General features: G+C 43.7%; 1 protein-coding gene across 1 annotated transcript in view; it reads left to right on the top strand.

Annotated features, from left to right (window-relative positions):
• Positions 1 to 16,738, top strand: part of LOC115178033 (CD97 antigen) — a 44,074-nt gene that overhangs the window by 17,644 nt on the left and 9,692 nt on the right. Inside the window, exons 8-18 of the mRNA XM_029739041.1 lie at positions 7,515 to 7,748; positions 8,071 to 8,205; positions 8,823 to 8,954; positions 11,127 to 11,170; positions 12,193 to 12,303; positions 12,438 to 12,591; positions 12,691 to 12,810; positions 13,061 to 13,269; positions 14,259 to 14,444; positions 14,958 to 15,152; positions 15,968 to 16,089. Of these exons, the coding sequence (XP_029594901.1) occupies positions 7,515 to 7,748; positions 8,071 to 8,205; positions 8,823 to 8,954; positions 11,127 to 11,170; positions 12,193 to 12,303; positions 12,438 to 12,591; positions 12,691 to 12,810; positions 13,061 to 13,269; positions 14,259 to 14,444; positions 14,958 to 15,152; positions 15,968 to 16,089 (1,642 nt within the window). The remainder of the gene's footprint in view (positions 1 to 7,514; positions 7,749 to 8,070; positions 8,206 to 8,822; positions 8,955 to 11,126; positions 11,171 to 12,192; positions 12,304 to 12,437; positions 12,592 to 12,690; positions 12,811 to 13,060; positions 13,270 to 14,258; positions 14,445 to 14,957; positions 15,153 to 15,967; positions 16,090 to 16,738) is intronic.

Genomic DNA, 16,738 nt, shown 5'->3' with positions numbered 1-16,738 from the left:
TAAGTCTGAGACTAAACTTCAGAAAGAGAAAGAGGGAGCGGACAGAGGAGAGCAAAATAGTTGTTTTTCTAAGCCCACGCGGCTCAGACAAAGACGTGTCTCACGAAAAGAGAGGGAATATATTTTTTTTAATTCTATCTGTTCATTTTCTCACTACGGATCATACGGAATAAAAACCTTGTTAAACTGGGATTTTCTTCAATCTGAATTCAACAGTAAAACAGATTTAATCTGAGACTGATTCTTCTTGTGGGACTAGTTTTATTAGGATCCTACTAGTTGTCTGGTGTGGATATAATACAAGTCTGTCTTTGAGATGGGGTCCAGAACTCTTCTACTTATTCTGGGTGAGTCTAACCTTGTATATCTTTGGAACTTGACTAGCTGTGTGTGTGTGTGTGTGTGTGTGTGTGTGTGTGTGTGTGTGTGTGTGTGTGTGTGTGTGTGTGTGTGTGTGTGTGTGTGTTTGTATGAACGGTATGTGGGCGAGAGAGTGACAAATAGAGAGAGAGGTGGTATTTCATAATTCATTGTCAGTTATTGTTAAAAGGCTACCGAATATTCCAAACATTTACCAACCATGGAAATAGTGTGAATGTTACAACCCTATCTTAGACTTGTATAAATAACATTATAGACAGTTTTAGTGTGTATAGACAGTTTTAGTGTGTATAGACAGTTGTAGTGTGCATATACACTGTTTTACTGTGTATATAGACAGTTTTAGTGTGTTTTTAGACATTTTTTGTGTTTTAGTGTGTATAGACAGATTGGCAATGCTCAGGGGACAGCATGTGTTATACTAAGCTTTGTTATGTGTTCAGGTTAAGATAATATCTTAATATACGTTAGCTACTATGTTGTGTTGTGCTATAAGTTAGTATATGTAATGTTATGTGTTACTGTATGTATGGTACGTTCAGGTAGTTATGTTATGGATGTTGTACTATGTTGAGGGTATGTTCTGTTATTTATTGTTGTCAGAATGTCTCTGCTTCCAGGAAGCAACACAGTGGCAGCATTGACACTAGTCGGCTATTTGGAGAGTCTCTGAATGAGTCACATCTGGGTTCAAATCCTACTCGATATCATTGCATATCGTTAATCTGGACCCATAGAATTGTGGCCTCAGTACAAACCCTGCCCATATGGCACTTCAGACAGGCTCGAAATGGAAGGATCTGAAATGTTTTAAATAGTATTTGAACCCAGGTCTGATATGAGTACAGATTTAGCTACTTCTACTGTCTACTTCCTAGTCTAGAGACTGGGAGGGAGAGAGGCAGGAAGAGAGAGATGGAGAATGAGAGAGACATAGAGAAGAGAGAGAGAGAGAGAAGAAGGAGGGAGGAAGAGAGAGATGAACTCTAACACTGTGTCTATAGTTGAAGGGAGGTAGTCTATATATCCAGCCAGACCTCCTGTGATACAAATCAATATTCGATGTTAATCCATGTCTGAGGACGGCGGGAAATTATGTGGAAACCGGCTACTAGGGGCAACAGTGAGCACTGTTACCTTCAAGTAGGGGGAGGGATCTACTAAGCTAACATCATGGAATTGTTTTAAGATGGTCATACCAAGGTGATTTAGCTATTTGTTAGGACCCCTATATTTAAAAACATATACAGAAATTATTTGATGAAATGAAATGTGGCCTTAATGCCATTGGCCCATAGAAACGCAGTGAATAATAGATTCATACATGGAACAACAAATAGCCCCCCCCCCCAAAAAAAACCTAGAGGAAGTTTGTTCTGAAGTGTCTGTCCTATATTTCAGAGATATAATCTGTCCTATATCTGAGAGATATAAGAAAGATCAGGACACTATTTAACCCTTTATTGTAGGCCCTAAACTACATCCATATAGACTGAGTGTATAAACATTAAGAACACCTTTCTAATATTGAGTTGCCCCCCGCCCTTTGACCTCAGAATGGCCTCAATTTATCGGGGCAAAGACTCTTCAAGGTTTCGAAAGCGTTCCATAGGGATGCTGGCCAATATTGACTCCAATGCTACCCACAGTTGTGTCTGGATGTCCTTTGGGTGGTGGATCGTTCTTTATACACATGGAAAACTGTTGAGCGTGAAAAGCCCAGCAGCGTTGCAGTTTTTGACAGAAATCAGTGTGCCTGGGACCAACTACCACACCACATTCAAAGACACCTATATCTTTTGTCTTGCCCATTCACCCTCTGAGTGGCAAACATTCACAATCCATGTCTCAATTGTCTCAAGGCTTAAAAATGCTTGGAAAGATCACATTTATTTTTTTACTTGTACTGGGACTACCTTCAGACGAGTTGTGATGCTTGTGGTTGTCCTAGCGCTAATCAATCAACCAACATGTACGTGTTTGTGAGAGTCTCATCTTTCCATAGTGGGGTCATATTAGTTTGTAGCCCAAACTGTTCAGATGCTACATACGGAAGTTGGCAGATTGGTGGTACCGGCTTCAGACGAGTCCCGTGGTGCTTGTGGTGGCCGTAGAGCTAAATAGAGAAGAGCCTAGTAGTTTGTAGGTCAAACCGTTTTAAAGACTGATTTTCAGAATGTGCCATGGTCTGAAAGACACCACTGTAGCTCTGCCATCTTCCACCGCAGATGCGAAAGGGTGACATCGGCTTAAACAGACATATTTTGATGGGGATTCTTTTAAATTGGACATCGACTCTAGGGGGTTAATGCCTAAACTTTATCTTAATCACTTTGACATTTTACGTTTGGAACATATTCGAAATTTGACATTTGAGAAACATGGATAAACGTCTAATTCTGACGTGAAAATGTGAGACCTTGTTGATATATTACTTCATAAAGACCCTTTGATAGTGTGTGTGTGTGTGTGTGTGTGTGTGTGTGTGTGTATATCATAAAAACCCTCTGTGTGTGAGGCCTGCTGTCTAACCACAATATTTCTATCATGATATCACACACACACACACACACACACACACACACACACACACACACACACACACACACACACACACACACACACACACACACACACACACAGGAGAGGAGTAAGTTGGAACATGACAAAAGATCCCTGTATTGGGAACAACATTGAGATCAGTAGAATATTAAATCCCACATAGGCTTGTTGATAGGCTCCCCCTTGTGGGAAATAAATGACAGTGTGACTTCAGACAGAATACATCCCTGGAGGGTTGGTCCTTATTCCTGAAGGGTTGGTCCTTATTCCTGTGGCGTTGGTCCTTATTCCTGGAGGGTTGGTCCTTATTCCCGGGTAGTTGGTCCTTATTCCTGGAGGGTTGGTCCTTATTCCCGGGGACTTGGTCCTTATTCCTGAAGGGTTGGTCCTTATTCCCGGGGAGTTGGTCCTTATTCCTGGAGGGTTGGTCCTTATTCCCGGGGAATTGGTCCTTATTCCTGGAGGGTTGGTCCTTATTCCCGGGGAGTTGGTCCTTGTTCCCGGGGAGTTGGTCCTTATTCCCGGGGAGTTGGTCCTTATTCTTTGAGGGTTGGTCCTTATTCCCGGGGAGTTGGTCCTTATTCCTGGAGGGTTGGTCCTTATTCCTGGAGGGTTGGTCCTTATTCCCGGGGAGTTGGTCCTTATTCCCGGGGAGTTGGTCCTTGTTCCTGGAGGGTTGGACCTTATTCCCGGGGAGTTGGTCCTTGTTCCTGGAGGGTTGGTCCTTATTCCCGGGGAGTTGGTCCTTATTCTTTGAGGGTTGGTCCTTATTCCCGGGGAGTTGGTCCTTATTCCTGGAGGGTTGGTCCTTATTCCTGGAGGGTTGGTCCTTATTCCCGGGGAGTTGGTCCTTGTTCCTGGAGGGTTGGTCCTTATTCCTGGGGAGTTGGTCCTTATTCCTGGAGGGTTGGACCTTATTCCCGGGAGTTCTTCCTTGTTCTTGGAGGGTTGGTCCTTATTCCTGGAGGGTTGGTCCTTATTCCTGGGGAGTTGGTCCTTGTTCTTGGAGGGTTGGTCCTTATTCCTGGAGGGTTGGTCCTTATTCCTGGAAGGTTGGTCCTTGTTCCTGGAGGGTTGGACCTTATTCCTGGAAGGTTGGTCCTTATTCCTGGAGGGTTGGTCCTTATTCCTGGAGGGTTGGTCCTTATTCCTGGAGGGTTGGTCCTTATTCCTGGAGGGTTGGTCCTTATTCCCGGGGAGTTGGTCCTCATTCCTGGAAGGTTGGTCCTTATTCCTGGAGGGTTGGTCCTTATTCCTGGAGGGTTGGTCCTTGTTCCTGGAGGGTTGGTCCTTATTCCTGGAGGGTTGGTCCTTGTTCCTGGAGGGTTGGTCCTTATTCCTGGGGAGTTGGTCTTTATTCCTGGAGGGCTGGTCCTTATTCCTGGGGAGTTGGTCCTTATTCCTGGAGGGTTGGTCCTTATTCCTGGAGGGCTGGTCCTTATTCCTGGAGGGCTGGTCCTTATTCCTGGAGGGTTGGTCCTTATGCAATTTGAGACAAGATATCCAGATGTATTTTAACCCTCAAGCTACCAACATATTTTACATACACCACGTGACTAAAAGTATGTGGACACGTGATCGTCGAACATCTCATTCCAAAATCATGGGCATTTATATGGAGTTCGTCCCCCCCAGTTTCTGATATAACAGGTTATCTGGGAAGGCTTTCCAACAGATGTTGGAACATTGCTGTAGGGACTTTCTTCCATTCAGCCACAAGAGCATTAGTGAGGTCGGGCACTAACTATCATTAGTTGCGCATATATAACATGTAAGGGATATACGCCAACATTCTGTACATGACTTTGTAAATAATGGAAGACGCAGTGGGACGAGGAGGAGCCAAGTCCCTTTGCAGAGTTCATTTTGCCAAGGTAATGTACAGAACTGAGGCGTTTATCTCGCTTATACCACAGTTGCCAAAGAAAACAATACTAAAGCACACATTTACCGGTGGCAACGCCCTTGCTTGCTAGCTAGCCAACTAAATTCGGCTAACAGTCACCATCTCTGTAGACAGAATAACAGCAAAGTAGCTGTATTTGCGTTTCATTAAGCTGTTTTCTATTGAGATTATTTTGGATACATCCATAACAATGAGCTGATGATGCCCAATGTTGCCTGGCTGGCATAGCTAAAACATGTTGCCTTCATGTCAGGACATTTGACAAGGAGTTCGCATTGCATATCAAACACTAAGCTAGAAGCTAGCTAAATAGTTTGTTGTTAGAAAACCTGCCAAAAATATCAGTTGCTGAAAACAGCTGGTCAAACTACAAACATTTTGGAGGATTTGACAGCATAACGCCACTTGCTTCATAACTGCAACAGTAAGGACCATTGAAATTCATGGACATCAGATGTTACAAAAAAACAAGTCTCTGCAAAAACAAATCAGTGCTAGCTATCTACGTGTATCTTCGTTGGACCTGCGTTTACAATGTATCCAATTTCTGTTTGTGTGTTTGTTGGTTTAGCTTTTTGTAACTTTGTAGCAAGTAAGGTCTGCAGGTGTAGGTGTATATTGCGGCATGATTGCTAGGTGGACCGATATCTTTTCCAAATGTCCCGATATCTTTTCCAACTGTCGCGATATCTTTTCCAACTGTCCCGATATCTTTTCCAACTGTCCCGATATTTTTTCCAACTGTCCCGATATCTTTTCCAACTGTCCTGATATCTTTTCCAACTGTACTGATATCTTTTCTAACTGTCCCGTTATCTGGTTTTAATGTCCATTCTAGAATATTCCCTTCTAGCTAATCAGAAATGAGTATTCAACAGTGCTGTGGTATAATGGAAGATATTATAGGAATTCGAGTGTTTATATAACATTTTTGATAGAATAACTTTTTTTTGGACAATACACACCAATACAGAACTACTATATGTGTACATTAGTAGTAGTTATCCCCAATGGGCTGCTGGCGAGGCAGCGACTACTCTTCCTGGGTTCCAAACAGGAATCAAACACAACAAATAAAATACATGCTATACATAGAACTACATTTACAATGTAGTCATTCAGCAGACGCTCCCGTTCAGACAGACCACCCAATGTAGTCATTCAGCAGACGCTCCCGTTCAGACAGACCAGCTAATGTAGTCATTCAGCAGACGCTCCCGTTCAGACAGACCACCCAATGTAGTCATTCAGCAGACGCTCCCGTTCAGACAGACCAGCCAATGTAGTCATTCAGCAGACGCTCCCGTTCAGACAGACCACCCAATGTAGTCATTCAGCAGACGCTCCCGTTCAGACAGACCAGCCAATGTAGTCATTCAGCAGACGCTCCCGTTCAGACAGACCACCCAATGTAGTCATTCAGCAGACGCTCCCGTTCAGACAGACCAGCCAATGTAGTCATTCAGCAGACGCTCCCGTTCAGACAGACCAGCCAATGTAGTCATTCAGCAGACGCTCCCGTTCAGACAGACCACCCAATGTAGTCATTCAGCAGACGCTCCCGTTCAGACAGACCCACAGCAAGTGCATTCATCTGAAGATAGACAGGTGAGACAATCACATACTGTATCACAGTTGTATCCCAACCACGTATCACATAATACAATACATAACATATAAACATGTCTGTGTGTCTCTTCACAGTCCCCGTCGTGCCATTACGTGTTTCTTTTATCAGATTTTTTAAAATCTGGTTTTATTGCTAGCTTGAGTTACCTGGGGTGGCAGAGAGTTCCATGAAGTCATTGCTCTATTTAAGGGATTACCTCTAGGAGATATTTGGGCGTTACTACACACTATTGTGAGGCTTTATCGCTTGGATGTCACTGCCCCCAGCGCCATGACAACTTGCCACATGTTTTCTGTCAGGTTGAACATTGGGTGGTCTGCCGTGGGTCAGTACACTCGGTGTCCACTGGGGTCAGCTTAGGACATCATTTCATATCCCCATAGCAGTGTTTTATCGAGGTTCCTGATTGGAAGTGAACCCACAGTTATGACTGCAACTATTGTTCCCTGCAGGAGGGAAACGAGGTACAACAACTGTTTGGCCCCGTACTGCCCAGTTCTTGGCCTGGCGAAGAGCGTTACTGAATTGAAGAAATGACTCTGGGCTTCCTTGTCAGGCGTTATTTGAAAGTTCTTCAGAGGGATCAAACCATAGCTGTGTTTTACCTTGTTTTCCTCCCTCAGGGAACTGTAGTTATAGTCAACAGTGTATGTTTTCTGTTCTACCTGTTCATGATTAATTCGAGCCACCTGGTGTCCCAGGTCTAAATCTGTCTATAAATAGAGGGAATGTGTTTCATGTAAAGCAGTGGAACTCGAACTGGATGGCTTGAAGGTCCAGATTTGAATATGAGGGGCCATACTGTAGCTGGAAATGGTTGTGTGGTCGAGTAACATCTCTGTTCCTCCCTCCTTCCCATCTCTCTCTCTCTCTCTCTCTCTCTCTCTCTCTCTCTCACTCCTCTCTCTCTCTTTCCCTCCTCTCTCTCATCTCTTTCTCTATCTCATTCTGTCCTCTCCCCCCCTCTCTCTCTGTCTTTCTTTCTTTCTCTCTCTATCTCTCTCTCTCTCTCTCTCTCTCTCTGTCTCTCCACAGGTCTTCATTTCACTCTGCTAGGGAACCTAGAGGCCATAGGATGTGGTCAGGGTCTCATATCCCATCAGAATAAATGTATAGATACAGATGAATGTACAGATCTGGAGCATGGCCCACCGCCCTGTGGAAGCTACTCAACATGTTACAACACACAGGGGAGCTTCTACTGTCAGTGTCTACCTGGGTTCATATCCACAACGACTGTCAACTTTACCTTTTCTGGACAGTGTACTGGTGAGTATTTTATTGTGCATGTTACAGTGTGTGTGTGTTACTGTGTGCGCGTGTGTGTGTGTGTGTGTAAATGTTACATGTGGAGGGAAAACATCTCCTTATCTTTGATGTTCTGCGTCGTATTGTGAGTTTGTAAAGCATGTGAATGATGACTGGGGGATGGGTGCATTTAATAGGAACCAAACGGAAGCACACGGGGAAGGACCTACCTGAAATTGTCCAATAGAAACTCACATTTTCGTTGCTAAACACTCTCCGTTGCAAAACATTCTGCTACCGTGTTCCACTAATTAATACACCCCATATTTCCTTTTCTCTTCAGATCTCAATGAGTGCCTGGAGAAACAACAGGCTTGTGGCAACAACACCATTTGCCTCAACACCATCGGGAGCTACAACTGCCGGTGTCAACCTGGGTTCAGATCTAATATAACCAACGTCACTAGACACTGTGCGGGTGAGTTCATCAACAGGTTATCATTGGTGTGTGTGTGTGTTCTTAAAACTGCTGGTTTGTTTACACACTATTACTGTGATGTTGCCATGCCGGCGTGTCAACGATTGTTGTGGAGACCCTGTTTGGTTTGCGCCAGTGTGATTAACAGGTGAGACGTGTGTGTGCGTGTCTATGTGTCTCTCTCTTTTCTCTCTCTCTCTCTCTCTCTCTCTCTCTCTCTCTCTCTCTCTCTCTCTCTCTCTCTCTCTCTCTCTCTCTCTCTCTCTCTCCCTCTCTTATTATCTCTCTCTCCCTCCCTCTCTTATTATCTCTCTCTCCCTCCCTCTCTTATTATCTCTCTCTCACTCCCTCTCTTATTATCTCTCTCTCTCTCTCTCTCTCTCTCTCCTCCTCTCAATTCAATTCAATTCAAGGAGCTTTATTAGCATGGGAAACATATGTTAACATTGCCAAAGCAAGTGAAGTCTCTCTCTCTCCCTCTCTCTTATTCTCTCTCTAATTTTCTCTCTCTCTCTTTCTCTCTCTATGATCATCCTTCCCCATCTCCTCCTCCTCCTCCACATTATCGTTATCATCATCATCATCAATCCCGCACCCCCACCCCCCCTCTCCCTCAGACATGGATGAGTGTAATGTAACTGCTGGTATCTGTGGAGTGGGTGGGACCTGCGATAACCTGGAAGGGAGCTACGCCTGTCTCTGTAACCCTGGACACAGTAACTATGGCAACAAAAAGGCTCAGTGCTCAGGTGAGGGCAGAATCTGCCATGAAATGTAATTATGTAATTTGGTACTATGATGCACTGCTTCACACGACACGACACCATAACTTTGTCTCTTAGAAGAGAAAGGCCTGGATTTTATTTGTTACAGCTATATTTAACGTAACATTTGCCATCTAGCAGACATCTTTATTCAAAATCGACCTCCAACTTACAACAAGTGAGTGGATATATTTTCGTACGGGTGGCCCAAGCGGGAATCGAACCTACAACCCTTGCAGCAATGGCCATGCTCTACTAACTGAGCCACACAGGTCCACATGACTGCACATTGTGTTAAAGAGGTCACTACCCTCACTAATCCCAATGCTACTTCCCCAAACAGAGGTTACTGCCGTGCTACTGCAAACCAACCCAATAAGGACAGGCCTGGGTTCAGTTTTACTGTATAAAGGACAGATAGTGATGATCAGGAGGTTCATGTCACGGGTTCCTTTTACTCCAAATTGACAGTAGAAAATGCAGGGGACCCCACTTGGAAACATGATATTCCCTAGGTAACGCTGTTCATATTCACTCTAGTTCCACTGCTTTAGCTCCTGCAGGCTGTGCAGAGTAATAATGACATGAAAGAGCATTCTAAGAGTGTAAGAGGTCATTAGTTTACCTCATTTCAATTGCAGGAGACTCCACATGGAGTCCGGAGCCCACGTTTGGGAACCACTGGGCTATGTAAAACAGATCTGAGTGCATACAGTAGGGGCTTTTTGTTGGAAACTGACCAATTACTGGTTGATGCTGGAAATGATGATCATTAAAGGGCTATGCACTCTTAGAAAAATGGGTTCCAAAATGGTTATTCGCCTGTCTCCATAGGATAACCTTTTTTGGTTCCAGTCAGAACCGTTTTGAGTTCCATGTGAGGTTCTACCTGGAACCAAAAAAGGGTTCTTCAAAGGGTTGTCTAATGGGGACAGCCGATTAACCCTTTTAGGTTCCAGGTAGAACCTCACATGGAACTCAAAACGGTTCTGACTGGAACCAAAAAAGGTTATCCTATGTTTTCTAAGATTGTGATTATATTACAGTAGAGGCTGTACTCGGTTGGAAACTGCCCCATTACTGGGTGAGTCTGAATATTGATGTTCATTCGGGGCCTGGTCTATGTAAAACTGATCTGAGTCCAGTGCTAATATACCAGTATAGGGGATGTCCTCTGTTGCTGTAGATTACAGGCTCTATGTTCCACTGGCAGCTTCCTATTTCTAGTGCTGTGGCCCAAATGGCACCCTATTCCCTATATAGTGCACTACTTTAGGCCAGAGCCCTATTCCCTATATAGTGCACTACTTAAGACCAGAGCCCTGTTCCCTATATAGTGCACTACATTAGACCAGAGCCCTATTCCCTATACAGTGCACTACATTAGACCAGGGCCCTATTCCCTATACAGTGCACTACATTAGACCAGAGCCCTATTCCCTATACAGTGCACTACATTAGACCAGAGCCCTATTCCCTATACAGTGCACAACTTTAGACCAGAACCCTATTCCCTATACAGTGCACTACTTTAGACTAGAACCCTATTCCCAAATAGTGCACTACTTTAGACCAGAGCCCTATTCCCTATATAGTGCACTACATTAGACCAGAGCCCTGTTCCCTATATAGTGCACTACATTAGACCAGGGCCCTATTCCCTATATAGTGCACTACATTAGACCAGGGCCCTATTCCCTATATAGTGCACTACATTAGACCAGGGCCCATAGTGTACTATATAATAGGGTGTCATTTGGGATGCATCCTAGGATGGTTACCACGGTAACATTTCAGCACTCGTGTGCTGTGGGATTCTGGGTGTTTTAATCTCCACCTCAACTTCCTCTCTGTCTCATGTCTTCATTTGTATCTTAGTTAGTTGGTATCTGATGGTAAACATGGTTACCCATGGCAACAACTTGGATCTACTATGAGCATGATAAGGATGTGACAGTTTTCATTTGTATGTGTTGTGTTGTTGTGCAGGTGGTGTGTTGTGTTTTGGTGATGTGTTGTTGTGCTGGTGTGTCGTGTTGTGGTGTGTTATGGTGTTGTGTTGTGTTTTTGTGCAGGTGTGATGGGTGTGTTTTGTAATATGTTTGTGTTGTGCTGTGTCGATCCCGGTGTGACAGTAGTGTTTTGTGTTTCCTTTAGTACTGACCTGTGACCAGTTCAAAGCAGATGAGACTCCTGGACAGGTGAGTTTTACAGTACCTGGACCTGATGAGTCTTTATACAGCAGCTGAACCCATAGACATAGAATCTCTAATTATGGCATCATTGACTTGAATGGGGAGGCCCGTTCTACTTATTCTAGTTCTGTAACTGAACCATCTTTGAATGGGGAGGCCCGTTCTACTTATTCTAGTTCTGTAACTGAACCATCTTTGAATGGGGAGGCCCGTTCTACTTATTCTAGTTCTGTAACTGAACCATCTTTGAATGGGGAGGCCGTTCTACTTATTCTAGATCTTTAGTTGAACCATGTTTGAATGGGGAGGCCCGTTCTACTTATTCTAGATCTTTAGTTGAACCATCTTTGAATGGGGAGGCCCGTTCTACTTATTCTAGATCTTTAGTTGAACCATCTTTGAATGGGGAGGCCCGTTCTACTTATTCTAGATCTTTAGTTGAACCATCTTTGAATGGGGAGGCCCGTTCTACTTATTCTAGATCTTTAGTTGAACCATCTTTGAATGGGGAGGCCCGTTCTACTTATTCTAGATCTTTAGTTGAACCATGTTTGAATGGGGAGGCCCGTTCTACTTATTCTAGATCTTTAACTGAACCATCTTTGAATGGGGAGGCCCGTTCTACTTATTCTAGATCTTTAGCTGAACCATCTTTGAATGGGGAGGCCCGTTCTACTTATTCTAGATCTTTAGTTGAACCATGTTTGAATGGGGAGGCCCGTTCTACTTATTCTAGATCTTTAGTTGAACCATGTTTGAATGGGGAGGCCCGTTCTACTTATTCTAGATCTTTAGTTGAACCATGTTTGAATGGGGAGGCCCGTAGACCCATAGACATAGAATCTCCATTATGGCATCATTAACTTGAATGGGGAGGCCCGTTCTCTCTCTCTCTCTCTCTCTCTCAAGGACCACTTTGGAAACAAGTGTTTTAATTAATACTTTTAAGTGCTATCTTCTGGGAAAACAATATATGTCTTAAAATATACGTTTTTACCCACAATAAGTAAATTCAATTCTCCTCTCAGACAGTCCCAGGTTTAGCTGGTCTCCTGTCTCTGATGAGGAACAGCTGTCTGGCGTTAAGTAACTCTGGGGACGCAGTCGGAGGGAGACTGACTGGAGAGATCCTACTGGAGGTTAACACACACACACACACACACACACACACACACACACACACACACACACACACACACACACACACACACACACACACACACACACACACATCACTCAATACCTGTTTCCTGTTTCTACTTCCTGTGTGTAGAATGTCTATACAGAGATGGACAGCTTCCTGTCTCAAGGTATCCTAAGCAACAGCCGGGAGGTGAGTGGGTTGCTAGGCACCGTGGAAGACGCCATGAGGCTCATCGGGCCGCAGCTCAGAGACACCCACACCACCATGGAGACAGACCACACAGGTAACACACACTCACACACACACACACACACACACACACACACACACACACACACACACACACATTCTCCTTTTTCTTACTCCTTGTCCTTGTACATAGCGACTGAGCTTGCAGTGAGGAGGGGACAGACTCCGCCCACTGGGCTTATCAGCCTGGCCAATGACAACGCTCGACTGGACACCAGCTGGGAGACAGCCACCGGCAATGGGACATACCCAGGTAGGCTACTCTTCATCATCAGCATCATCATCATCATCATCATCACCATCATCTCTATAACTAAGTACTCTAACATTTAGTACCATTAACATTCCAAAACGTCCCATGTTGCCCAGAAATCCTGGATTCCGGATTTCATGTTCATTCCCTCTTTATTCCAGCAATCTACTAACCAGGAAACCTGAAAAACCTGGGAATTTTGGGAAGTTACAAGAAATTCTAGTGACTTGTTTCTTTCTGTGCTTCCCAGGTTTCGCTCTGGCTGGGTTGGTGTGTTACAAGACAGTGGAGAGATCTGTCAACAACTCCTTCCAGTACCTCACTGACACAGACACAGACACAGACACAGCATCAAAGCCTAGTTACCAGATTAGTTCCAAGGTGGTAACAGCTCTCGTCAGTAACCCAGCAACAGAACACCTCAACCAGCCTGTCATCCTCACCTTCAAACATCTACAGGTATCATTTAATAATATTATAATAGCTGACGTTAATATATGATGTATGTAAATATTATAGCATATATTAATCGTACATCTACAGCCAGGACTTGTTTCATATACATTTTCAATTACTAGCTAGATTATACAGTGCTGTGAAAAAGTATTGGCCCCATTTTTAATTTTGTCTACTTTTGCGTATTTTTGATACTGAATGTTATCAGATCTTCAACCAAAACCAAATATTAGATATCACTCAATTCCCTGTGTGAAAAAGTAATTGCCCCTTACACTCAATAACTGGTTGTGCCACATTTAACTGCAATGACTGCAACCAAATGCTTCCTGTAGTTGTTGATCGGTCTCTCACATCGCTGTGGAGGAACTCTGGACCACTCTTGCATGCAGAATTGCTTTAACTCAGTGACATTTGTGGGTTTTCAAGCATTAACTTCTCTTTTCAAGTCCTGCCACAACATCTCAATTGGGATTAGGACTGGATATTGACTAGGCCATTCAAAACTTCACATTTGTTGCTTTTTAGCCATTTTCATGTAGATTTAATTGTGTGTTTTGAATCATTGTCTTGCTGCACTTCAGCTTCAGCTCACAGACAGATGGCCTGACATTCTCCTGTGGAATTCTCTGTTTACTTTGATATGATGGTTATTATATCAATATTTGTGTATAAAAGCATTTACTTGTAATTAGTTTGGTCGACAGTTGGAAAGTTTACCAACGAATGTTCTGTTTCCATCAGGCCTGTCATGACATTTTATATCCCACATGTACTTTTCTTGCCTAAAAAGGTTGTACCTGATCACAGACGATGTCCTAACAGATAAAAATGTTGTTTTGCTCTTGCTGCCTTCTGAAATCAAGAAACAGTTGTCTAAGAAGTACTTAGCCAATGTTTCATCCTCCTGTCTAAAGCTCTCCTCTTTTTCTCTCTCTCTCTCTCTCTCTCTCTCTCTCTCTCTCTCTCTCTCTCTCTCTTTCCCACCCCAGGTGAGGGCGGAGTCATCAGAAATTATCTATACCTGTGTGTTCTGGTCAGAGGGGCGTGTCCATGAAGAGGGAGGGGCGTGGTCAAGGCGTGGCTGTACCAAAGTCACGTCTAACGCTACACACACCGTGTGTTCCTGTACCCACCTTAGCAGCTTTGCTGTTCTCATGGCCCTCTACCCTGTAAAGGTACACACACACACACACACACACACACACACACACACACACACACACACACACACACACACACAGACACACACACACACACACACACACACACACACACACACACACACACACACACACACACACACACACACACATAATGAGTTAAAGGCTGTGTTGTTGCAAGTTGACACATGCTATCCAACTGAGGCTTTATTCGCATGGATAGATAATACATACAAGTGAAATAAACAATAAAAAATGTACAGTAAACATTACACAAAAGTTAAACATTTCATATTATGTCTAAGTACAGTGTTATAAGGATGTTCAAATAGTAAAGTACAAAAGGTAAACTAAATAAACATAAATATGGGTTGTAATTACAATGGTGTTTGTTCTTCACTGGTTGCCCTTTTCTTGTTGCAACAGGTCACACATCTTGCTGCTGTGATGGCACACTGTGGTATTTCACCAAATAGATATTGGTGAAATTATCAAAATTTGATTTGTTCCCTCCCTCCCTCCCTCCAGCACACCTTTGAGCTGAGTCTGTTGACGTGGCTGGGTCTGTCGGTGTCTGTGGTGTGTCTATTGCTGTGCATCCTGACCTTCTGGCTGTGTCGGTTCATCCAGGGGACACGCACCACCATCCACCTCCACCTCTGTGTCTGCCTCTTCATCGCTGACCTCATCTTCCTCAGCGGTATCTCTCACACACAGAGCAAGGTGGGTGTAGGGATGTGGGGAGTGTGTGTGTGTGGGAGATGTATGTGTGTGTCTTCCACACAAGCACCTCACACACACAGTGGGTAACGGACAAAGAACAAGGTGGTTAATGGACAAAGAACAAGGTGGGTAATGGACAAAGAACAAGGTGGGTAACGAACAAAGATCAATGTGGGTAACGGACAAAGAGCAAGGTGGGTAACGGACAAAGAACAAGGTGGGTAACGGACAAAGAGCAAGGTGAACAAACACATTTAAAGGATGAGTTCAGTGTTTTCTAACTTAATAATGTTAAATGGTTCCTCACCCTGAAAGTCTATTGGCCAGGAGAATCTGGAATCCATGGTTCAGTTTTCTTTACAGCCACTACAAATGTAGCCAGTGTTAACTTTAGCCATCACTCCTCCCATCTCCTCCTCTCCTCCTTCCCTTTCTCTTGCTCCTCTCCTCCCCATCCCCCTCCCCATCTCCATATCTCCTCTCCCCTCCCCCTCGCCATATCTCCTCTCCCCGCTACTCCTCTCCTCCTCGCGTCCTTCTTGCCCCTATCCTCTCCTCCCCTCCCCTTCTCCTCCTCTCCTCTCCCCTCCTCCCCTCTCCTTTCCACCCCTTCTCCACCTCTCCCCCCTCTCCTCTCTTCCACCCTGGCCCCCTTGTCCTCTCCTCTCCTCCACCCTGACCCCCCTGTCCTCTCCTCCCCCTTTCCTCTCCTCTCCTCTCCTCTCCTCTCCTCTCCTCTCCTCTCCTCTCCTCTCCTCTCCTCCCCTCCCCTCCCCTCCCCTCCCCTCCCCTCTTCCTCTCCTCTCCTCTCTCAGGGAGGATGTAGGGTTGTAGCAGGTCTCCTCCACCTGTTCTTCCTAGGATCCTTCAGTTGGATGTTGTTAGAGGGGGTTCAGCTCTACCTCATGGTGGTCCTGGTCTTCAACACAACCATAAGGTTATTATTTTATTTTATATATTTATCAATAAATATGTGTTGTTATATTTTTATAGTATATATTTGTGTATTTTCATTACACATTCATCTTATATTCATATATTTATATATATATATATATATATATATATATACAGTATAATGTATATTTTATGTATTTCATTATACATGTGTTTTATATTTCTTATCTATTATATATTATTTTATTACATATATTTCTTACAACTTAGTTTTATTTTATTTTGCTATTTTATGAAGAGCTTGAGCTGCATTCTGTCTGTGATATGATATACATTACATTTACATTTACATTTAAGTCATTTAGCAGACGCTCTTATCCAGAGCGACTTACAAATTGGTGCATTCACCTATAATATCCAGTAGAACAAACACTTTACAATAGTGCATCTAAATCCTTTAAAGGGGGGGGGGGTTAGAAGGATTACTTTATCCTATCCCAGGTATTCCTTAAAGAGGTGGGGTTTCAGGTGTCTCCGGAAGGTGGTGATTGACTCCGCTGTCCTATACAAATAAATAAATAAATAATAATTATTAATATTGCTGTTATTATTACAAATAATGCTGTTATTATTGTTATTATTATTATTATTATTAACGTAAACTTCTGTACCTGTATTTTATGAATCTC

Source organism: Salmo trutta, chromosome 38 (assembly GCF_901001165.1).
Source record: "Salmo trutta chromosome 38, fSalTru1.1, whole genome shotgun sequence".
NCBI classification, from domain to species: Eukaryota; Metazoa; Chordata; class Actinopteri; order Salmoniformes; family Salmonidae; genus Salmo; species Salmo trutta.
This window is presented reverse-complemented; position numbering and strand designations above follow the sequence as displayed.